This window comes from Misgurnus anguillicaudatus, chromosome 22 (genome assembly GCF_027580225.2).
Source record: "Misgurnus anguillicaudatus chromosome 22, ASM2758022v2, whole genome shotgun sequence".
NCBI lineage: Eukaryota > Metazoa > Chordata > Actinopteri > Cypriniformes > Cobitidae > Misgurnus > Misgurnus anguillicaudatus.
In genome coordinates this window covers 47711634-47736648 of record NC_073358.2, presented here as the reverse complement: position 1 = coordinate 47736648, position 25015 = coordinate 47711634, and the positions used below count along the sequence as shown (strand labels likewise).

The 25015-nt window shown below is 36.1% G+C and overlaps 1 protein-coding gene across 2 annotated transcripts in view; it reads right to left on the bottom strand.

The window, feature by feature from the left end:
- Positions 1 to 14266: 14266 nt before the first annotated feature.
- Positions 14267 to 25015, bottom strand: part of nf2a (NF2, moesin-ezrin-radixin like (MERLIN) tumor suppressor a) — a 49610-nt gene continuing 38861 nt past the window's right edge. For both annotated transcript variants that reach the window (XM_073861239.1, XM_073861238.1), the window contains exons 17-18: positions 23922 to 24079; positions 14267 to 14865 (exon numbers count right to left, since the gene is read on the bottom strand). In XM_073861239.1, the coding sequence (XP_073717340.1) occupies positions 14813 to 14865; positions 23922 to 24079 (211 nt within the window). In that variant the 3' untranslated portion in view covers positions 14267 to 14812. The remainder of the gene's footprint in view (positions 14866 to 23921; positions 24080 to 25015) is intronic.

The window sequence follows — 25015 nt, the reverse complement described above, 5'->3', positions numbered from 1 at the left end:
ACATAGACGGACAGACAGACACATAGAAAGAAAGACAGACTCATAGACATATAGGCAGACAGACCCATAGACAAAAAGACACACTCATTGACAGACAGGCAGACAAACACATAGACAGACAGACACATAAATGGACAGACACATAGAGAGAAAGACAGACACATAGACGGACAGACATACTGCCCTACAAAGGCTAAGGGCAGTTACTAAAGTTAACAAACACTGAAACCAAGACAAATGCCCTTAAAGTTTTTACACCAGCCAGTCAAACATGTTACTGCAATTTTGGCACACACGTTTCTCTGAAATGCGAAAAAATTGAACCATGAGACTTTGTCACAAGACACAACAGATCTCACAAAGCCTTTTTCAACCCTTAACTCAATTTTGACCAAATGCGTAGTTACTGCGCTTTGGTTTTGTAGGGCAGCTAGAAGGACGGACGGAGAGACACATGACAGACGGACGGACACACATAGTTAGACAGACAGACCCATGGTCAGACAGAGAGATACATAGACAGAAAAAAATGAAACCCATATGAAATGTTGAATACTGCAAAAATACAAAGTTTAAAAAAATGACACTGCCACATGACATGACATCAAGTTGTTATGATCAACAAACAGACAAAGAGGGAAAAACATAGAAAGACAGAACGAAAAGAAGGCAATGTGACAAAACAGCAGGTGAGATGAGGATGAGGAGGGGAGAGAGAGAGGAAAAAAAGAAGAGCTCTTTTGAAGAAGACAACCGAAAAAAGCAGCACATCCTCTCTGTGGCTTTTATGCTCGACGTTCATTTCTCTAAAAATAGTGAGGTGAAAATACTGACAGGCTGTGACATCGTGAGCCCGTTTCCTGCATTGATGTGACAAGTGCATATGTGACGGCAAAAGCAAAATGTTAAAGGTGTTATGAAAGAGAGTAAGAGAGAAAGAAAGGGCTGGTTTCTCCCAATGCTGATTAACTCTCTGCGCTCTTATCCATTGATCTGGCAACATAGGGTTTGGGACCGACTGCGCATGAATTCTGGAAGCCAAAATGATAACAATAAAGTGACAGGAAATCAAACCTCAAGGATTTCAATGTGTCACTTCCTGAAAGAGAACAACACTGCAACAATATCTCGGTTTCTTCAACTGAATTCCTGAAGCGAGTTGTTAAGAGAATGCATCTGTTCAGACTGCCAGGAGAAACATTAGTTTAACGCTGCTTTGAAGCCTGCGGGACAACAACAATACCCAAACTGTGTAATCTCCTCTCAACAATGTAATGCAAGGTGGCACATGCCAACAAATAATCCAGCAAGAAAAAAGGACAAACTTTTCTTCTCTTACAAGCCTTAAAATGTCTTTACATTGGCTCGTGGATGGTAATAACTTGCTGACCTTTAGTGTGATCCATAAACTGGGGTTGTAATTTGTCTTGCTACTATAAAAATCAGGATTTTCCAGGTTAAACTATGGTTAATTTGAATGAAATGTTAAATCTCTAAGAAAGTCTCTGTAAACGTATTAAAGTACTCCTGAGGTTAAAATCAAGCTTTTATTGTTGTTCATATGTCTATGTGGTGTTTTAAATATGCTTTAAGACAAACCATGCACAAATTCATTATTCAACACTATTGCTGAGGATTTTCTCCATAGAATTGGAATTGAAATAAAACTGTTAACTCTTTATTAGCCACTCTTAACATTGTGAAAAAGGTCATTAAGCAAAAAAGTTTGCAAAATAAAAAGTTTAAATGTCTAAACCTTTTCAATCCAAGTCTTAAAAGCCTTGAAGTTTGAAGTCAATACGGACAGAAAAACACACAAACAAACAGACATTAGACTGGTACTGTGCTGACTCAGCATACTTTAAAGGATTAGTCGATTTTCTTAAAAAACATCAGATAATTGGATCACCACCATGTCATCCAAAATGTGGATGTCTGTCTTTGTTCATTCGGGAAGAATTTATGTTTTTTTTTTTTTGGAAAATATTCCAGGATTTTTCTCATTTTAATGGACTTTAATGGACCCCAACACGTAACAGTTTTAATGCAGTTTAAAATTGCAGTGTTAAAGGACTGTAAACGATCCCAAACAAGGAATAAGGGTCTTATCTAGCGAAACGATTGTCATTTTTGACAAGAAAAATAAAAAATATCCACTTTTAAACCACAACTTCTCGTCTCGTCTACCAGCGCGACCTCACGTAATTGCGTAATGCCGTGGAAAGGTCACGTGTGGCATATATGAAACACACATTTGTGGACCATTTTAAACAATAAACTGACACAAATACATTAATTAGTATCATTCCACATGCAACAATGTTGGAACGGTCCTTTTTATCCACACTTGTAAACACTGGGTCGTAGTTTTGATACGTCATCCGTGACCTCTTGACGTGATGACGTATTACGTGAGGTCGCGCTGGCGCGTCAAAGGACCGAAGATAGGCGAGAAGTTGTGGTTTAAAAGTGCATATTTTTATTTTGTTTTGTCAAAAATGACAATCGTTTCGCTAGATAAGACCCTTGTGCCTCTTTGGGATCATTTAGAGTCCTTTGAAACTGCAATTTTAAACTGCATTAAAAATGTAAAGTATTGGGGTCCATTAAAGTCCATTAAAATAAGAAAAATCCTGGAATGTTTTCCTCAAAAAACATAATTTCTCCTCGACTGAACAAAGAAAGACATCAACATTTTGGATGACATGGTGGTGAGTAAATTATCTGGATTTTTTTTAAGAAAATTGACTTATCCTTTAACATTACCATGGGATAAAGCTGCCATTACACAAATGAGACTCTGAAACACTATGGTTTGTTAAACATAACCTGTAAAGAAGAGCTGAATGTCAACAGTAGAAACCACACTACTTCTGACAGGCCGGGTGTCTCATCGCCCACAGACAATTCACAGACCATTTACCGTCTACAAACAGCAGTTATATACCAGTTGGCTTCGACAGAATAGTCCCTTTCACACATACAGTCTTTAATGGCAATTTACTGGTAAATTTATCAAAGTTATCAGGTCATGTGTGAACAGAACCTTTCTGGTAAATAAGTGCTGTCAATTTACCAGTAAGAGAGGTTGTAAGATTACCGGTCATTTACTGTAAGCGCTATGCATGAACGAAAAATAAAGATTACTGGCATTTAGAACGGACAACGTCAGACCACGCTGACAGCTTCGGGCCAATCATAACCAACCATAAGCCAATCATATTTCTTCACCAAAGTTGTTTAAGGGCACATTTTTACATAGCCAGGTATTTAGACAAACAAATATTTTTCCCCGCCTCCGTTTTCAATAATAACATCGTGCACACATCGTTTTCAAAAAACTTAACATCAACCCGCATAAATACGCCGTCAAGCGCCATAATAACTATGCCAAACCTATGGGTGGCAGTGTAAGGGGAAGAATAAAGCCATGCAAGCCAATCAAAATCCTCAGAATCGACACCAACAAATAACACGAGCGACTTCCTGTTCCTTTCAAAACAGCAAACATAGGGCGCTAATATGACGTTAAGCATTTTCTGGCGCACGTTGTGACGTTTCAGAACGTAAAACCCTGTTTCTCCCAGTTGACACGGCAACACATAACGGGGTTATCAGAAATCTCCACTTTGACCGGATGTTTTAGAAAAATGAATCGTTTTCTGTTATAAAAATTGGGTTTTCATGTAAACGAGAGGCCAAACTGCAGGGAAATATCTGCATCTTTCCTTCGTGTAAACGGGGCATAAAACAGCTTACCATCTATTTGTCGAATTGCTGACGTGACGTCCTTAAAAAATGTTACATAGACTATTAAAGGATTAGTCCATTTTCTTAAAAGAAAAATCCAGATAATTTACTCACCACCATATCATCCAAAATGTTGATGTCTTTCTTTGTTCAGTCGAGAAGAAATTATGTTTTTTGAGGAAAACATTGCAGGATTTTTCTAATTTTATTGGACTTTAATAGAGCCCATCATTTAATACTTAACTCAACACTTAACAGTTTTTTTCAACAGAGTTTCAAAGGACTATAAACAATCCCAAACGAGGCATAAGGGTCTTTTCTAGCAAAACAATTGTCATTTTTGACAAAGAAAAATAACAAATATACACTTTTAAAGCACAACTTCTCGTCATGTAGATCCTGTCGTGATACGCCAGCTGACCCCACTACATCACCGCAATACGTCATGACGTCAAGAGGTCACAGAGGACGAACGCGAAACTCCGCCCCAGTGTTTACAAGTGTCTTGAAAGAGCACCGTTCCTACGTTGTTGTATGTCAACTGATACTAATTAATGTCTTTGTGTCAGTTTATTGTTTAAAATGGTCCGCAAATCTGCATTTTATATATGTAACACGTGACCTCCCTACGTCACTACGCATTTACGTTAGGTCACGCTGGACCGGACCTTGACGAAAAGTTGTGGTTTAAAAGTATATATTTTTTACTTTCCTTGTCAAAAATGACAATCGCTTCGCTAGACAAGACCCTTATTTCTCGTTTGGGATCGTTTATAGTCCTTTGAAAATCCGTTGAAAAAAACTGTTAAGTGTTGAGTTAAGTATTAAAGCAACACTATGTATTTTCCATGTAAAATTGACTTACGGCTCCCCCATGTGGTTGAAAAGTGCAACAGTGCCTGGTATCAGACACTCTTCTGCAGGCAGGGGGAGGGGCGGGGCTGTGTGCTCTACCCTCCACCTCGACTTTCAGAGTGTGCTTGTAGCAGCTAGGAGGCTGCTCAGGTTGCAGCAGCAGTAGAATTTGTCCAGTTAAGAGTTGTTCTACCACTGAAGTAATTTTAGAGACATTATTTAAAGGTTGAAAAACTACATAGTGTTGCTTTAAATGTTGGGCTCTATTAAATTACATTAAAATGAAAAAAATCCTGGTATGTTTTCCTCAAAAAACATAATTTATTCTGGACTGAACAAAGAATGACATCAACATTTTGGATGACATGGTGGTGAGTAAATTATCTGGATTTTTCTGGAATATTCCTTTAAAAGCTATAGAAATGGTGTTTTTAAAGGGCTACTCCAGCCAAAAATAAAAATGACTCCATGATTAACTCACCCTCAAGCAATTCGAGATACACATGTCCATCATCTTTCAGACGAACACATTTTAAGTTATTTTAGTAAATATTTTTCCAAGCTTATAATGGTAGAAAACAGGGATCAGGAAACTATTTTCCCCTAAAAAATGCATCCATACTTCACAGAGGTAATCCACACGGCTCCAGTGTGTTAATAAAGGTCTTCTGTGGGTAACTGATTTGATTTTGTAAGAAAAATATTTAATAATTTTCAAATAGATTTCAAACTTTCTAGATTTTTTAGCTAGCTTCCCGTAACGCCGCCATCTTGGAGTTTTAGGCTGCGCCCCAAATCGCATATTGTACAGTACGTACTGAATGAGATAAAGTACCTACTTAATGATCATTAAAACAGTAGGTACTGTAGGAATCGGATGTACTACATCCGCCATGTTGATACATCACATGACATATGCCGTCATTACATCATGTCATACCAGCGTGAATACAGCCGCATCGCCGCTTTCCTCCATTTCCTAATATGACGACGCCTCTTCTTCTTTGCTGAATAGCTCCGTTCCCAGGGCATCATGGGATAGTTACGTGTCCGTCATATGCACACTTCAAAATTTAAACCGAAAGTATTAGGTCATCCAGGTAATTTTCGCATACTGATTTTGGAATACTATGTATTCGGACATACTACTCGCCTCGCTTACTATATAGTATGGAAGTAGGCGGTTTCGGATGCAGTATTAGCGTAGTAAGTGCCCGTTGGGTCATTACTGAAAGCTAGTTTTTAGTTTATAAAGTTTAAACTATGGGTATATTTCTTACAATATCGCATCAATTACCCGCAAAGACCTTTATTAAAGGAATAGTCTACTCATTTTCAACACCAAAACATGTCATCACCTCAACCAAGAACTGTTGACACATCCCTCCACCATCTGTGCGCGTGCACGCAAGCGCCGAAGCGCGCTTCGATAGAATTTAGCTTAGCCCCATTCATTCAATGGTACCATTTAGAGATAAAGTTAGAAGTGACCAAACACATCAACGTTTTTCCTATTGAAGACGAGTAGGTATACGAGCAAGTTTTTCTGGTACAAAATAAAATGTAGCGCTTTTCTAAGCGGATTTAAAAGAGGAACTATATTTTATGGCGTAATAGCACTTTTGGGAGTACTTCGACTCGCCTGAAAAGTCCGCTCCCCTTCTCCCTCTCATAATGGGAGAGGGAGGGTGTTACTGCGCCGAGTCCAAGTACTCCCAAAAGTGCTATTACGCCATAAAATATAGTTCCTCTTTTAAATCCGCTTAGAAAAGCGCTACGTTTTATTTTGTACCACCAAACTTGCTCGTATACTCGTCTTAAATAGGAAAAACGTTGATGTGTTTGGTCACTTCTAACTTTATCTCTAAATGGTACCATTGAATGAATGGGGCTAAGCTAAATGCTATCGAAGCGTCGCAGCGCGCTCCAGCGCTTACGTGCACGCAGACAGATGATAGAGGGATGTATCAACAATTCTTAGTTAAGGTAATAACATATTTTAATATTGAAAATGAGTAGACTATTCCTTTAACCACTTGGAGCCGTGTGGATACCTCCTCTGAAGGATGGATGCACTTTTTTGGGCTTCAAAGTCAGAAGTTGTTTACTGATCCTTGTTTTATTCCATTATCCGCTTGTAAAACATTTACTGAAATAACCCCAAATTTGTTCGTCTGAAAGATGATGGACGTGTATCTCGGATTGCTTGAGGGCAAGTAAACGCTTCCTTGTGGAACCAAAAATGGTTCTTCTATGACCTCGCTGCGAACCTTTATTTTTAAGAGTGCACATGGAAGTTCTCGACTTCCATAAAAATGCCGGCATGGACTGGGTCCAGGTGCGATTAACGGACTGGAACGCAGAACTGTAAGATGAGCAAAACTCCGACCGGCCACCCTGCTGTGACTGGACAGCCTAATGAGTTTAGACTGATATTGCCCCGGTATTATTCCCCCCGGTCTACCAAAGAGACACCACTGTTGATGGGAAGGACATGAAGATGGGAGAGAAAATAAAACGTGAGGGGGAACAAAGAGTTATGAAACGCTCGGCTTGAGTCGTCGGATCAATGATTTGATGCTGTGAGAGTTTTAGATGTTCACTAATGCACTCTCGCAGGATACACACAGCAGTCCTGGCCTGTATGCAATCAGCAGGTGCATTAAATTCTGACTTTATTTCCACATTAAAAGTGAAAAACACATTAGTCAAAAAAAATCTGATAGAGACCGTGTTCACATTAAATCGAAAGATGTTTCGAAAAATTTTCTTCATGGATCCATACAGCCTGACAAAGAACTTCACAATCATAAAAATAAAGATACAAAAAAAAATACAAAACTATACCGGACTCAAAGCCCCAGTAATGATGACTCAAGTTACTGGACCACCAAGACCCCCTGAGTAAAAGAGAGGGTGGGTAGCATGAAGGTAAAATAAACAGAAGGTGAAAGAGACAAAGAACGAGGGAGAACAAAAAAGGTAAATGATTAGTACACCCACCTGACATTTCAACACGCCACATTCTGTCGCATAGATACGATTTGCATAACTTTGTGGATTGTGTGAGCGCACGCACGCGGGCTCGATGCTCCCCATTGATCATCTGAAAGGCTCATAGTGATTTCTGCAGGCAGTCCTTTGAGATGACCGTTATGTCCAATGACGCAAATACAAAATAAAGCAGGAGTTGTATGGACGTGAGGGCAAAGCATAATTAATGCGCACACACTGCAGTCTTACTGGCTGTCAAGGGGTATTTGTAAGTCACCTGAAACTTATTAAAGCAATTGAAGCAGAGAAACAAGCCACCGAACTCAATGTCATTTATTAGCGTCACGGGTAAGGCGACGAAAACAAGCACTGACAAGTGAGGCAGCCTACTACACTTCTGCACTATTTGTCATTGGCTTGTTTGAAGTGTATATTTTATAGTAAAATATATTTAGTGTTGGTTAAAGATGAAAATAAATGTGCCTGATGTATAATCCACTAGCAGCACAAAATAAAAGTGCAAAAATATTTTCTCTTTTTTTTTTAGAAAACTAAAAGTGCATAACTTATTTGGCCCCTAGACATGGCTCCGGTTTTTCCACTTTGAGTGAAAAGTTCTGTTTTTAAAATCTCATTATTGGATTGTTGAGAGTAATGTAGCTATTCAGGTAAAACTGTCCACATTAAAATGGGACAGGATTTTTATTTAAAAAATTACAAATTTTTCCTCTTATAGGGATAGTTGACCCAAAAATGAAAATTCTATTATTTACTTCCCTTCATGTTGTGCTAAACCTGTATGAGTTTCTTTCTTTTGTTGAATACAAAAAATAAATTTTGATAGATGATGGTAATTTCAGTTGACGATACCTGATGACTTCCATAGTATTTGTTTTTCCTACTATGGAAGTGTGTAGGTATGGTAAACTGTGAGGTTACCAGCATTTATCAAAATATCTTCCTTTTGTTTCTTTTTTGGGTGAACTATGCCTTTAAGTGAAGGTAAATCAAGATCCCCTGCCACAGAGGAACAATTTTGGGTTCCCAAAGAACCTTTCAGTGACATGTTTATTAAGAAAAAAATCTTAATTTGAATAGTGTTTTGAAACTTTTATCACTATAAAGAAATTTTGTGCAACCAAAAATTTCTGTGGATGTTAACTCATTCCCCGCCAGCCTTTTTTTGAAAAGTTGCCTGCCAGCATTTTTTGTGATTTTCACAAAAGTTTCACAAAATTCCTTCCAGGAAAATATTCTTCTAAATATATATTTTTTTGTGATTGTTGTGGGCAAAAATCTTTGATATTGCGGCAGGTTTTCTTAAAAAATACGATGGAATAGGCGGGATATTTATGCAATTTTATGTGATGAAATTGCAAAAACTGCGGGAACTTGCAAACTGTTTGCAGCTTTTGAATGATGTTCACGTCACATAATCACGTCACTTCATAACGTTCCCATGGCAACAGCAACATTTTTCAACCTTCTGCTAAGATATATGTGACTTTTTGCTACGAAAATGCGGGGATTATGAAATTATGCAAGCCCCGCATATTTTGCACACCGAAATCTGCAATTTATGATGCGAAAGTGTGGTGTATTTGAAAAAATGCGGCACCCGCATAAATATGCAGACTTTGGCTGATTATGTGTTGAATCATGCAATCGCATAATCACGTTTTTCTGGAGGAACTAATATACATACAAATATATCAAATGAAAGAACAGACCCTCTGCCTTCAAACAAACAATACATAAACAAACAAACGGGGGGGGGGGGAATTTTTTTCATCCTATCTATATTTTTTCTCTGCTTTTAAACCCTTAAATATGATTTTTTTTTTAGCAAAAAGCTGAAATAATTGCATTTTAAGGAATTTGATAGAGATCAGATTCAGAATGATTATTAAAACATGCACAGAGTGTAAAATTAGTAAATCATTTTTTGCTTATATTTTTTACAAAGTGGGTAAGTGTCATCTAGTACAGTGGTTTTCAAACTGGGGGCCGCGAGATGATGCCAGGGGGGCCCCAGTTTTATGACATTTTATGAAATACATTAATTTATCATGAATTCTGTGTAATTAAACCTAAAAAAAATAAGGCTACTAACCAAAAGCACTACTTTTTTGTATAGTTTAATGCTTTTTTTATTAAAATGTTGAGTTTTAGAACAGTTTTTTGTCACAAATTTTCTTTGGGGGGCCCGAAGGAATGCACCGTACACAAGGGGGGCCGCACGCTGAAAAAGTTTGGGAACCACTGATCTAGTGGATACTCGCGGTATTACAGAGTAACATAAAAACTCATTAGGAACACGTTTTTTCATGCAAATGTTTTCTCTTAATTGATGGGATAACCCGTCAATGGCGGGGGAAAGAGTTAAAGATTATATGTGGATCCATACAGCCTGGTAAAGAACCTTTATTAAAGTGCCCCTTATTTAAAGTGCTCGGCGCTGAGCGTCGAGAGTTGAAAGAGATTCAAAATGTATAAATGTATATCTGTACATGTTAGGACCTTTTATAAAGGATATTGCCCCAGTGACAGCTGGGGTACATAATTTGACCATTTTTTAACAGTGTGGGCAACCAAAATCCTTTTAAGCTATGCCATGTAAATAAGGCTGGCCACACACGTGAAGATTTTAAGCCTGTGATTATTAATACAATTTGCACCCCAGGCCATCATGGGAGTGTGACACGATTAAATGCTTTTTTTGTCCATGAAAAATCCTACGATGTGTGGTGTGATTATTTTGTTTCTCCTGATCGCATCGGAGCCTCCCTGATCCCAGATCGTCAATATCAGACATGTTTAATATTTATGACTCGACTGGGCTGCCTTCTACAGGACAGCCACAAAAGAAAATAAAAGCGAGCATGCTTTGAACGATGTTGTATGCTTTTATAGCTGAAACAAAACATGACATGACAGAGAGAGAAGTGATGAGAAAGAATATTAAATCATACAACTACGGCAACAGTACAAGTGTTTTCATCAAGGCCGTAACCACAGTAGATATTAAGGGGGAACTTTTGGTTCGCCTAATGATCAAGATGTGGTAATAATGTGTCATGCAAGAGTATCACAACATCATGTTTGATCTGGCGATTCTGTGCAATCTCGTGTCACGTGTCAAATCATCATGTCCTGTGTCACATCATCTATTCATTGTGCGCAATTAGGTTGTTAAAAATAACTCCAAAGTGTCCTTATGTCTGTGGTCTTCCTGGATTTAAAATTGTTTAAAAATTGGAAATTGGCCCAGTGTGTCCCCCAGGCCAAAGTTGTAATCAAACTACAATAAATAACCAAGGCAAAAAAGTTGCCATTGATTATCACTGGCACAGTGCAAGCACCGATTTTTACAAAGTGAAGTTTCTATTCCCTTCACCTTGGTAAATCCTAAAGAAGCATTTTAATCCAAGGTCCCCTTCTGCCATCCCAAAGGCTGATGAGACACAAAGTGACATGCTTGCCTCCTAAAGCACATCCATCTCTCCACTTTGACAGTCTGTCAATACGCTTCGAACCAGCTGTCAATCAAGCTGTCACTCGTCAAGAAGTGAAGACATTGTATCGAGGAAGGGCAGAAACTGATGAGCGATGATGCACATGTGTGTATCAAGCGGTGATAATTAGGTTGATATGTGAACTAGCAAAATAAGATTTACGGTCTTGATTGGTCATTCATAGGAAAAACACAAAACAAAAGTCTCGGTTTTAAATGTACTGCGATTCATCATCATCTGCTGAATTTGTCAAAATATTAAACATAGTGTATATTTATTGCAAAGTGCTTTGAATTTGACATTTACCTCCATTAAACTAATCAATTAATAGTGACATTAACTGTGAAATGAATCATTCAGGCTGTAATTCAGATCGCTGTACCTGCTGTGTGACAAATATTAATAGTCCACTTTTTGGCTTCTCTAGGGATGTTTAAGATTCTGTCCGGGCAGGAAGATAAAAATCCGATGGACTGCTGTGCGATCCCGGCACTCAATAAATCCATGTCCTGTCAAACACATACAATTCAATTCAGTTTTATTTATATAACGCTTTTCACAATTTTTAATTATTTCAAAGCAGCTTTACATTAATAGATGTAGGAAAAGCATAGAAAAGCGAGTGTAGTAATAATGTAACGTATACAGTAAAGTAGTAAGTAAAGTCAAAGGTGGCGGACTCTCCAGGGGATGACAAAACCCCCTAGGAGGAAAACCCTTCTGGCTAGTCCAGTGGCAAAAACTCCTAGGAGGGAAAAACCCTTGAGAGAGAGATACATATATAACTATCGGGGTATGTCAACTGGTAAGCAAATTAAACAGGTTCCGCCGGTGGTCACTGGTCAGGCATCGGCTGGGCATCTCGTTGAAGGACGGTCAGTAGATCAGTGGTGTGATGACCTCCACAGTGTGTGCGTGTGTGTGTGTGTGTGCGTGTGCGTGTGTGTGTGAGTGTGCGTGTGGGTGTGTTTGTTTGTGTGTGTGTGTGTGTGTGTGTGTGTGTGTGTGTGTGTGTGTGTGTGTGGTTCATCTGCTTTTGTGTGTGTGTGTGTGTGTGTGTGTGTATAATAATTGGGTATTTCTCAGATTAAGGGCCAAATTGGGTTACTGCAATTTTGAAAATTAAAATTCCAAATTTGATTAATTGGTATACATCAAATTATCAGTCCTTAAGTCAGAAGCGACTTTATGAGCTTGGTTGAGACCTTAAGATAAGGGAACTTATTATTTTTTTGCCATTTTCTTAACTATGTCAAGTAAATGTGTCTTTACAATCATCGAATATATGTAAACAAAATAAAACCTAAATTATAAATCAGTGCTTTTAAAACATTTTGTGGTTTCACATTTAATCTAATTTAACTTGAACTTAATGAGATTTTTACTTGCAAGATGAATAATAGTCATTTACGTATCTGAATTTCTGATTCATCAATCTACCCTGGCTTGGAATCTAAGGTTATTTAAAGTGAAAGCCATATCAAATTTTTCTTATACATTGTCAGAAATGTATAATTGTAGGATGCTTTTGTTATTTATACATAATTTATGGACAAAATTATGTATTGTGCTGGTAATGACTGCTGGTAATGACATTTTTGTCAAAAAACTAGCCCTACTAGCTAAGATGATGACTAAGCAAGTGTAGCTAGCTTTCTACATGTAATGTCCCCATTTTAACTACTTAAGTGATAAAAATATTTCAAAAATGTTTAAAAATACAGAAATACAACACATATGGTAATGACACATAATGAGTGTACATGCCCAACACAAAGAATAAAAAGTAGATTTACTTTCTTTTCTGGACATCAAGGCATCAGTCTTGCAGCTTGAAATCCATGGCCCACTATGTCATTAGGTTACCATGGCTACCAAATAAAATTTGGATGAAAACAGTGGGAAAGTCGCTTTATGCAGAGCGTGTTGGTAATGACAGCTAAACCATGCACTGTAAAAAAAACTTTACTGCCTTAAAATTTTTTGTTAAATCAACTAAGATTTACAAGTTATGTCAACAAAGATTAAGTCAACTTAATTTTATAAGTTATAACAACTCACCTGTAGTTATAACAACTCATCTCTAGTCAAGATAAATAATAGCAAGTTATAATGACTTGTAAATCCGAGTTGATTCAACAAAAAATTTTAAGGCAGTAAAGTATTTTTTACAGTGTGGGACAGGTAAAAATTACGCAAAATAAAGTACAAATTGCATATATGCGCTTAATCTGTGCATGTAGCTTATAAGTTCAAGTAACATTTAATTCATATGCATATTTTTTATTAATTTGTGATTAATAATGTTTGAGATATGGCACGACATGTGAAAACTCCATTGAAGGACAACACCAAAACACCGATATTACAATTATTAAGAGCAGCTATAAAAAAAGTCTAGGCTTGTTTTGGTTTTTACTAATTAATGGTGCTCAAATTTATTACATTTGATTAGTTTTTAATAGAATTACACCCTGGGGACATAAATAGGCCCGAATTCTGGGAAATACATAATTACGTATATATAAATAAACACATTTATGAATAACTTTAAGAAAAATATATATTTATATGTAAGGTATTTATATTTATATATAATAATAATTATATATAAATATAAAAATGTATATACACATGTAAATATTTATTGTGTATTTATATATATAATTATTATACACAGTACACACACCTATATAATGTAAACAAAAACTTTTATTCTGCAAACGATTAGTTGAGATTAATCGTTATGCAGCCCTAAACCAGAAGCAATAATGCCCAATAAATAAAGAAGGGTTGGCTCTTTAAAGAAGAGTTAATATTTATTTAATTTAAAATTTTGTATAGGCATTTATGAAGAAACATTTTAAAGTGACATTTCTCTGTTATAGACGTAACAGTTTTGAAATTTGCATTTGTATCGAAATATAAAAAGTATGGAAAATAATAAAAAAACTTTTAAAAACGTTAACATTGCATGGATATTTAAACCACAAAATTTTGACATATTGAGATATCAGTATGCACGGTAAAAAGTGAATAATGACCCCCATATATAGATGACAACTGTAATTTATCAACGACAAAAAAAAAAAAAAATCACAGACACATAACTTCAACTTATTTATTCTTCTCAAAAAACACGTTTCCAAAAATATTGTTAAATTCTTTAATATTGTAAAACATTGTTAGAAAAGTAAAACTCAACTATTGTTAAAAAGGCCCTATAATTCACATATAATAGTGTTTTGTTCTCACAATGTTTTTAAACTCTAACAAACTTTAGGAAAAAGCAAAAATAAAATGCAACCTAATACGGCACAAGGGTGCAATAGCACTGCTTCAGGTCAATTATTTTAACAAATACTGTATCGAACGGGAGACAAACAGATATGCTATGCAGTCAAAGAACATTCACAGACATAATGTAGGGAGCGTTTGTCCATTTAAAGTCCACCATAGTGTCCTCATAATGGATTTGTGAATAAATTCAGTAAATAACATAATTAGAGTTTGTGTTCAGACGATGTATGCTTGTAAGAGAGAGAAAGTAAGGTCAGCGTCTCTGTCTCTCTTATTTAAATGTAAACTTTAATCACTTCATCACCGGAATGTGCTAGAAGCGTACTGGAATGGTTCACAGTCAGTCAGGAATGTCATAAATTCACATACAAAAGTTACAGTCGGGTCCGTTTAGACAGCTATAGCTCTTGAAAGAAGGCCACTCTGGATTTGGTGCTCTGAAGAGTGAGCTGTAAAGACACATGAAAGAAAATTAGACGAAAACCACATGACTTTTCTTTTAACTTTAAACTTATAAGTGGCAGGAAGTGACAACTGATACATGATCTTTATACACTTTTTAAAAGAGGCTTAGCTTTAAGTCTTAAAATTAACTTTGTAGACACATATGAAGAGTTTTGTTGCAAAACGAGATAAATACATTTTTTAACATTTTTGTCAAAACATGTTTAATATTATGTTATCATGTTATTATTTTGTTTTATGGTGCTACTTAGCTGTATTTTTTAAGTTATAAAGGTTTAAATCAAAACAAACCAACTGCAGTTGAATTGAAATTAATTGGAATGAACAACCAAAAAATGAGATTTCTGAAAAATTAAAAAAACAGTGGTTATCTCGTTTTGCAAATTAAGGGAAAAAACAATATTTTATAGGTATTTTTACAAATATTTTTACTTTATATATATTCAAGAAAAAAAGTACAACAAATTAAAGAAAAAAAATCAGTTTTGTTCACAGTACAGAATACATGTCAAATATAGATTAAAGGGCCCATATTATGCAAAATCCACTTTTTGACAAGGCGTTTGGACATAAATGTGTTGGCAGTGTTTAAACACAACAACCCTACAAAGAAAAAAAATCCAACCTCTCCTTTTTAATCCCCATTAAACCAAAGTAGTCACTTTAGACATGCCGTTTTGAGTCTCTTGTTAATGTGATGTCACACTGATTAAGCCCCGCCCACGGCCACTGACTGACTAGTTAATTTTACCCAAAATGTGTTTTAGCATGTTGTAACGCTAATGTGGCTAAAGATACTATTGTCCCAGACTGTACACACAGGAATCTGATCTATTTTTAACCAAAAGCACTCAGTAGCTGCGTTTACATGGACATTTGTAATCCGTTTAAATGATCAATCTGAATAAAAATGCTTCATGTAAACACCTCAATCGGATTAAAAAGTGCCAATCTGATTAAAAATCTAATCCGCTTGTTAGGGGTGGTTTATACCTTTTGTAATCCGCTCAAAAGGACATGTATACACTTGATCGGATGGATAACTGAAACTGGTACGCTCTGCGCATGTGCTGTCTTTTCTTTTTTTAATGGCGGTTGGTAAACCCACTGAAAGGCACATTTCCGCCACCTACAGGACGGGAGTGTGGAGCATATACACACGTGCAATGACGTACAATTGCCGTAATGACATGTGACGCAAATAACTCGAGTTTGTTTTGTTGAAGGAAGTCACAAGAAGTGATTGTCTTGTTAATCTTGTTCCTATTATCCTTCCAGTTCCCCATAAAGTGATACAAGACAGCGTTGTCTGCCGCGCAGTCCATGATTTATACTCTGATCCACAAACGCGTGCGTTTGGACTCGCTCTCGCGAACGGTCTCTGCAGTACTGCGTGAAGTAAAATACGCTTCTTGGGCACACGTGAATGGGTGTTTTTGCTGCTGCTTTATAATCAGCTGAGGCACAAAGCAAATCTTAAAACAGCGTGAAACTATATTTGTGCAATGTGCGCATGTCAAATGATCAAATCTGATTTAAATCTTGTGTCATATAAACACGCACATCAATCCGATCACATTATTAAGTGTTCATGTAAACGCTATGATAGGATTTATTAATCGGACACATTTTGCCTCCATCGGATTAAAATCCTTCCATGTAAACGTAGCTACTGTCTGTTCATAAGAAAGTGAGGCGCTGTAGCTCCTTTGCATTTAAAGGTACACACATGAAAATAGTGGGGGGTTTTTGCTCGCCCCCAAATAGGGGCATTTTGGACATGTTATAACAAATGATCTGTGGGATATTTTAAGCTGAAACATCACAGACACATTCTGGGCACACCTGAGACTTATATTACATCTTGTAAAAATGGGCATAATAGGTGTCCTTTAATGCATTAACTGGGTTAAATCAATATTTATATTTTTATTAAATTAAACTTAAAATAAATATTAAAGCGGTAGTTTACCTCAGAATGAACATTTTGCCATTAATTATGTCGTTCCACACCTGGAAGAACTTTGTTCGTCTTCAGAACACAAATGCAGATATTTTTTATGAATACGAGAGCTTTATGAGCCCCCATAGACAGCAAGCCAACTCACAACTTCATAAATATCATGAAAAAAGACATTAAAAAAATAGTCCATGTGACTACAGTGGTTCAATCTTCATTTCACAAAGCGACAATAATACTTTTGGTGCTCAAAAAGTCTCCAACGCGTATTTACCAAAGCAGCATACATGTGTTTTAATCTACAGTCATAGATATGTATACAGTATATGCACAGATACCCCATTAATGGTTTGCATCTATGGAGCAGTCAAATGAGGCATCTATGTTATATACTATCTCTATGGCTGAGAAATGGGGGAAAAGTTATACATTTTATAAAAAATATCCTTATTTGTGATATCCTCAAATATCCTCAGATCAATGAAGGTCTACAGGTGTGGAACAGCATGAGGGGGAGTAATTAATGACAAAATGTTATCCTTGGGTGCATGTCATTGAACATGTTGAATTAAACACTAATCTCCTCTGATTTTAACGCATTTATTGTTATGTCATTAAAAAAACAAAGCAAGTATTACCTGGAAAATTTACGAATTTATGATGGATCATAAGACAGAAAGAAAGAGAAAGAGAGAACGTACTCAATGACACTAATGTTAAACGACACTTTATAGACATAAACTGAAGCAAACTAGATGTATACAAACCAGAAGAGATGCGTGAGAGATTCAGATAATCAGAGATGGTAAAATAAATGTCATATGTACCTACATGTCTATTAGAAGTGGAAATCCTTAGATTCATGAGCTCAAAATTTGACTCTATAAAATATTTAAAAACATTTTAAAGCAGCGGTTCCCAAACTTTTAGGCGTGCACTCCTCTTGGGTAGGGTGCATCCCTTCGCGGCCCACTCGAAGAAAATTTATGACGTGAATAAGGGTGTGATCGAAATTAAGTCACAACCTCAAACTTTGAATAAAAAATTGAATCGTCGATGCTGCCACGCCCCTATGTCACGTCCGGTCGGCTTGCCGAGCGGGAAAAAATACACGCGTTTAGTGCTGCGAGTCAACCTCATCTAACTTATCTAGCTACAGCCAGTCAAAAAATAGCATGGCAGATGCAAGAGACACCACGCGAGCTGCTTTTTACATGGGAAACAAAAAACAGCAAGCGCCTACCGCCTTCAGCTGAACTCATCAGAGCATGCGCATGTGCAAAGCAGAACGGCGTCTGTGACAGGACCGGTCGTTTCTCTAAACTGAGATCTGTTACAACTTATTTCAGTTGCTTAAGAGTTATGAAATTAATTTAAACATGACTTATTGGGGTACACTGCAAAAAATTATTTTCAAGAAAAAAAATCGTAGTATTTTTGTCTTATTTTCAATTTAAAAATATCTAAAAATTCTTAAATTAATATGCTTTTTCTTGACGCGCAAAACAACCCAAGAAAATTAGTCTAGTTTTTAGACCAAAAATATAAAATTTAAGTGATTTTGTGCATAAAACAAGCAAAAAATGTGCCAATGGGGTAAGACAATTTTTTCTTGATTTTTTTCTTGAATTAAGTGTTTAAGAAAAATGTTCAAGATTTTTTTGCTTACCCCATTGGCAGATTTTTTTTTGCTTGTTTTAAGAATTTTTATATATTTTTACTGAAAACAAGAAAAAAATTCTAAGATTTTTTTCCTTGAAAATAATTTTTTGCAGTGTATAGTCTCACAATATCATCTGACGGTAATAAAACCGCATTTTTAAAGTGCAAAGTACTGACAGGAATGTTCATCTGACAGGAAGTTTCATTTTCTTGATTTTTTTTCTTGAATTAAGTGTTTAAGAAAAATGTTCAAGATTTTTTTGCTTACCCCATTGGCAGATTTTTTGCTTGTTTTAAGAATTTTTAGATATTTTTACTGAAAACAAGAAAAAAATTCTAAGAATTGTTTTTCTTGAAAATCATTTTTTTGCAGTGTATAGTCTCACAATATCATCTGACGGTAATAAAACCGCATTTTTAAAGTGCAAAGTACTGACAGGAATGTTCATCTGACAGGAAGTTTCGTTTTCTTGATTTTTTTTCTTGAATTAGGTGTTTAAGAAAAATTTTCAAGATTTTTTTGCTTACCCCATTGGCAGATTTTTTGCTTGTTTTAAGAATTTTTAGATATTTTTACTGAAAACAAGAAAAAAATTCTAAGAATTGTTTTTCTTGAAAATCATTTTTTTGCAGTGTATAGTCTCACAATATCATCTGACGGTAATAAAACCGCATTTTTAAAGTGCAAAGTACTGACAGGAATGTTCATCTGACAGGAAGTTTCGTTTTCTTGATTTTTTTCTTGAATTAGGTGTTTAAGAAAAATTTTCAAGATTTTTTTGCTTACCCCATTGGCAGATTTTTTTGCTTGTTTTAAGAATTTTTAGATATTTTTACTGAAAACAAGAAAATTTCTAAGAATTTTTTTTCTTGAAAATCATTTTTTGCAGTGTATAGTCTCACAATATCATCTGATGGTAATAAAAGTGATTTTGTGCATAAAACAAGCAAAAAAATGTGCCAATGGGGTATGCTAATTTTTTCTTGAATTTTTTCTTGAATTAAGTGTTTAAGAAAAATGTTCAAGATTTTTTTGCTTACCCCATTGGCAGATATTTTTTTGCTTGTTTTAAAATTTTTTAGATATTTTTACTGAAAACAAGAAAAAATGTCTAAGATTTTTTTTCTTGAAAATCATTTTTTGCAGTGTATAGTCTCACAATATCATCTGACGGTAATAAAACCGCATTTTTAAGGTCCAAAGTACTGACAGGAATGTTCATCTGACAGGAAGTTTCGTTTTCTTGATTTTTTTTCTTGAATTAAGTGTTTAAGAAAAATGTTCAAGATTTTTTTGCTTACCCCATTGGCAGATTTTTTTGCTTGTTTTAAAAAATTTTAGATATTTTTACTGAAAACAAGAAAAAATGTCTAAGATTTTTTTTTCTTGAAAATCATTTTTTGCAGTGTATAGTCTCACAATATGATCTGACGGTAATAAAGGCGCGTTTTTAAGGTGCAAAGTACTGACAGGAATGTTCATCTGACAGGAAGTTTTGTTTTATCATGTATGTGCGTGTACCATATTTTTCCACTGGCAGCACGACTAACATGGCAGGGCATCTCCGGGTTCAAGGTCAGATATTATATTTCATAAAAGTCTGGTCTAAAAACGGCATAGCATTTTTTTGTGCTTTCAAAAAAAAGTAATAAACCGAGAATCGAATCGTGACCTTAGAATCAGAAAAAAGTAATCGAATCGAGGATTTGGAGAATCGTGACACTCGTAGACGTAAAACAATTTCAAACTTTATTCAAGTAATACAATGTAGTGCTGTTGGTATGTAGCTATATTTTTCCTGAGGTTTGCACAGAATTTATGATAAGTTGATGTATTTTATAAAATCTCATAAAACTGGGGCCCCCTGAAGGGTCCGCCCCGCCGGTTCGGGAACCACTGTTTTATCTAAATTCAATGCAGCAGCGGCGCACGTCTTCCGCAAGTTGTCCCATTGACAAATGACCTTTACTAAAAGTCTTTGGTGCTGTATAACTCCTCTGAAATATACATTGTCAGGTATAGTACCTGAAGCCAGCGATGTGTAGCAATATTTCAGACTTTAGAGGGCTACCCTGAGATACATATCTAAGTTTTAGGCTCATAAAGGCTAAGCTGAAGTTGTGTAATCAAACTCCATTCATCATTATTAAAGTTTCTCCATCCCTAAAAAACACTTTTGCAAGGTCCCTCCAAAATTCATTACTGAAATGGACAAAATATGCATTCACAACTGTAATGCATCACAAATATTCATGCTTGGGAAAGGGTTACCCATTATCCGGTACACATAACAAAAAACCATATGGACACTTGCTTAAAAAAAGGACATTTTGATAGATCACCACAGAAACTTGTTCAAAGAACAGTTGACACTGCTGGGGCATTAAGATACTCTCACCGCATCTCTGCCCCTCAGGTGATAGCTAACAGCAGGACGCACCAGGGTATGAAGAAAGTAAAGCCACAGCCATTAATCATTTCACCGGCCTGACCCGGAAAGCCAGCGACCCTTGTCGTTTTGCTCCAAGGTCCAGTGCTCAGCCCACCTGACCAAAGCTGATTTACAATGAGTCAGAGAGTGTCCCGATACAGGTTTCGGCGAAGAAAACAATAGCTGTCAGAGATGGCTAAACAGAAGTGGATTGTCTTACCGCTGAGAGCCGTTCCCAAAGTGTCTGCCTTAATTTGCTCAAGCTCTACTTCAATTAAACAATCGCATCAACTCAAACTGAGTGAACACGCGGAGGGCGCTCCATCCGTCCAAACGGCCAATCACAAAACGGGAATCAATTAGCGTAGCGCTAACGAGACAATTTCACACCAGGACTGCGGGAATGAATCCGACGTTTAAAATGCAGCTTTTGATCTGCCGTTTGATGGGAACCTTTCCGAAGAAAGATGAAGGAATTCATTTTGGATTATCGGTGGACGGCTGCGTGACTAACCGTGTCATTAAGATCATATTTCATAGGTGCAAATCCTTTGGAGAAATAACACTCCAAATGCACTTACGAAGTAGGTTTGATACACTGTTCTCATCTTGTGTAAAGACACAGACAGGTCAGTGTTTTGGGGGCTGCGACAAAAACAAATGGCTTTATCTCCTTATAGATCTCTTAAAAGCCTTGGGATGTTATAAAGCAAAGACAAGATAGACAATGTGTCTCCATAGACTTCCATTATAAAAATATAGCCAAAATATCTCAAAAATGGCATGTCATGTTGTGCTGACGAGTCTGCGCAGTCGTGATTGTAAGGTGGAGATGCGGTATCGAGGCCACGCCTCTTTCCCCGTTTGAAAAACGAACAGTAAAACCAACCATTGTTGGAAACATTTTACCGTAATTTGATTTTTAAGTTTGGCTCACATCACATTCCCTTACATCAGGTTTATAACATACACTGCAGCTAGCCACCAAAAGGGGAATAGAAACACGTTGGCGATCGAAATGTGGCACGCCCGCTTTAACCTTTTGAAAAGCACCCCCACTCTGGCCCAAACCATGAAAAGACCTACTTTCACTAAAAGGCTTGTTTTTACTAAACCATTTAGAGTATAAGCATAACTATGTTATGATTAGAAAGAAGACACTTTGAGCTTCATTTTCCAAGATAAAATTTTAAATAGTTAGAGAGGCTGAAGTACATTGTAATATTTTTTTTTTTGCATAACATCTTTTTTAAAACTAAAAACCTTAATGATTAATATGTGTGTGAAACCTAAAAATGCAATGATGCCAAAGCCACAAGTCTGAAGAAGTTATGTTTCACGTTTGAAGCCTAAAATGAGGTTCTTGCAAGGGTTTTTCTAAGACTAGTGCCTTTTCTAAGTGCCAGTCAGCCCCAAAATAAAAGTCTTTTGTTTACATGCATACACGTTCGTTCTAATTATTATTTATCCTTATGTTAGCATATAAAATGCCGTTTCCACACCAGGAAATAAAACGTTGTTGGATTCGTTATCTAATTGGCTACACGTTCTGTCTATCAATATTTTCCATTTTCCAATATTTTCCATGAAGTCGCTGGAGGAACAAGTGAGCCAGATGACGTCACGATATTTGACAGCGCTGTTTGGATATTATGCATTATACTCCCGCCTACTTTTTAAAACAAAGTTTGAATGCGAGTTTGAACACGAGTGTAATCTCATATACAAGTGTTACGATGTAAATAGTCCTCAGATTGTATATTATATTCTATTACTAGACGTTTATGAGAAATCTGATGTAAACAATGGACAATATATCTATTTTTCACGGATTATACGCATTTGTGGACAAAAATGGTCATTGGATGTATTCTATAAGTCGGTTTTAAAGAGTTATTCACACATCTGAAACAGACTGGATTCGATTCGCGATCGTTATATTAACACAAAGGCAAGGAGTCCCATTTATATTTTGCATGTTGTCATCTGGACTTCTGTACCAAATACTACATTTATGATGCTAGAGCATCTGTATCTCAAAACAGAGACCATACACTGATGCTAAACCCGTAGACCTTTTAAACGATGTATAGTAATGTTAATATTAATGTTTGTAGACAGTAGGCTATATATAGATATTTTAGCAGCGTTAAAAAAAAACTGATGTCATCCCGCACCCGAGCTAGTGCGCGTTGAGAGGTTAAAGTATTTCCAAAAACTGCACAGCTAAAAAATAAAGAAATAAATGGCTTGGTATCGTTTCAATGCAAATGCTACGCACGTTTAAGGGGCCATGGCATGAAAATCTGACCTTTTCTATGTTTAACTGCTATGATTGGGTCCCCAGTGCTTCTATCAACCTAGAAAATGTGAAAAGTAACTTTTGGTAAAACATTCTCTACAATCACATGAAAAAATAGGTCATTGAAATGATGTCATAAGGAGCTCTTATTATAATAATAACCCCCCTTAATCTGCATCTGCATCTCAATCCAACCACAGCACAGCCATTCAGTGCAGAGAAAGAGAGAGAGAGAAAATAATTCACTGCACAATTGAGTTTCAATTGCAACAAACCACCATCATTGTGATCAGTGTTTTCAGATCATTCACTCATTTTTATTTAAAAGGACACACCCAAAACGGCACATTTTTGCACACACCTACAAAGTGGCAATTTTAACATGTTATAATAAATTATTTATATGGTATTTTGAGCTAAAACTTCACATATGTGCTCTGGGGACACCAAAGATTTATTTGAAATCTTAAAAAAGTCTTGTGCCATTGCCGCTTTAATATTTTATTTTCTAATGCCAAGTTTGCTCGACTGTCCAAACACTTTTAGAGGGCACTGTATTAGTTTTAACTGTCTAAAACTTCACAACACACTTCGTTAGGTTTTGGGTAAAATGTACTCACCCAGTATGATTTTGTTGCATAAGTTTTATGCCGCAACCGTACCCATTACAATGACTTAACTGAGCTTTTTAAAGTTGCTCTGCTTGCTGGTTCCTTTCTCAACGTTCTCATTGTGCAGGATATCCAGCGGCGTTTCTCGCTCTTTTAGCTTTAATGACTCAATCTCTGTCTTCAGTTCATTCAGCTGCTCCTGAAGATGTTTGCTTTTCTCCATGTACTCCACCCTGACGAACACAACACACGATTGAGCTCCGTTCACACATAAGGAGCTAACTTGCTGTCTACTGCCCACATGCGTACAGTAATGAAAGTAATGTATGTATATTTAACATATATGTGACCTTGACCACAAAACCAGTCATGAGGGTACATTTTCTGAATTGAGATTCATACAGCACCTGAAACATGAATAAATAAGCTTTCCACTATTGTATGATTTGATTGATAGGATACGATACACAACTATTTGAAAATCTGGAATCTGAGGGTGCAAAAAATCTAAATATTGAGAAAATCCCCTTTAAAGTTGTCCAAATGAAGTCCTTAGCAACTGCATCCACTCAAATAACTTAAATTTGGATATATTCACGTTAGGAAATTTACAAAATATTTTCATGGAACATAATCTTTATATAATATCCTAATAATTTTTTGCCATAAAACAAAACTCAATAATTTTGACCCATACAATGTATTGTTGGCTATTGCTACAAATATACACATGTGACTTAAGACTGTTTTTGTGGTCCAGGGTCACATATTTCATTTACATTTCAGTATGCATTTCAGTTCAAGCTATACATTTTTTTTTATCAAAACTTACAACCTTTAGCACTGCTAACGCAATGCTCCCCAGTGGAGCTAAAGGACCACTGTACCTTTTAATTAAATTAGACTTATGAGGTGTCATGAAACATTTTGGGGAAAAAAAGATTAAGTAAGAGTATCAAAATAAGAAGCATACAGTTACAAACATCTCTTCATGTACTATTTTGCACATGATGATTAAAAATGACATCATACAAACCAATTTTGTTGTTTCTTCCACATTTAAGGGGAAATTTTTCATTACCGCAATGTGTACATGACTGTATTTGGGTTCTTTGACATGGAAATATTTATAATTAAAAAATCTAAAAAAATAAAAAGCTTCAGTGCAT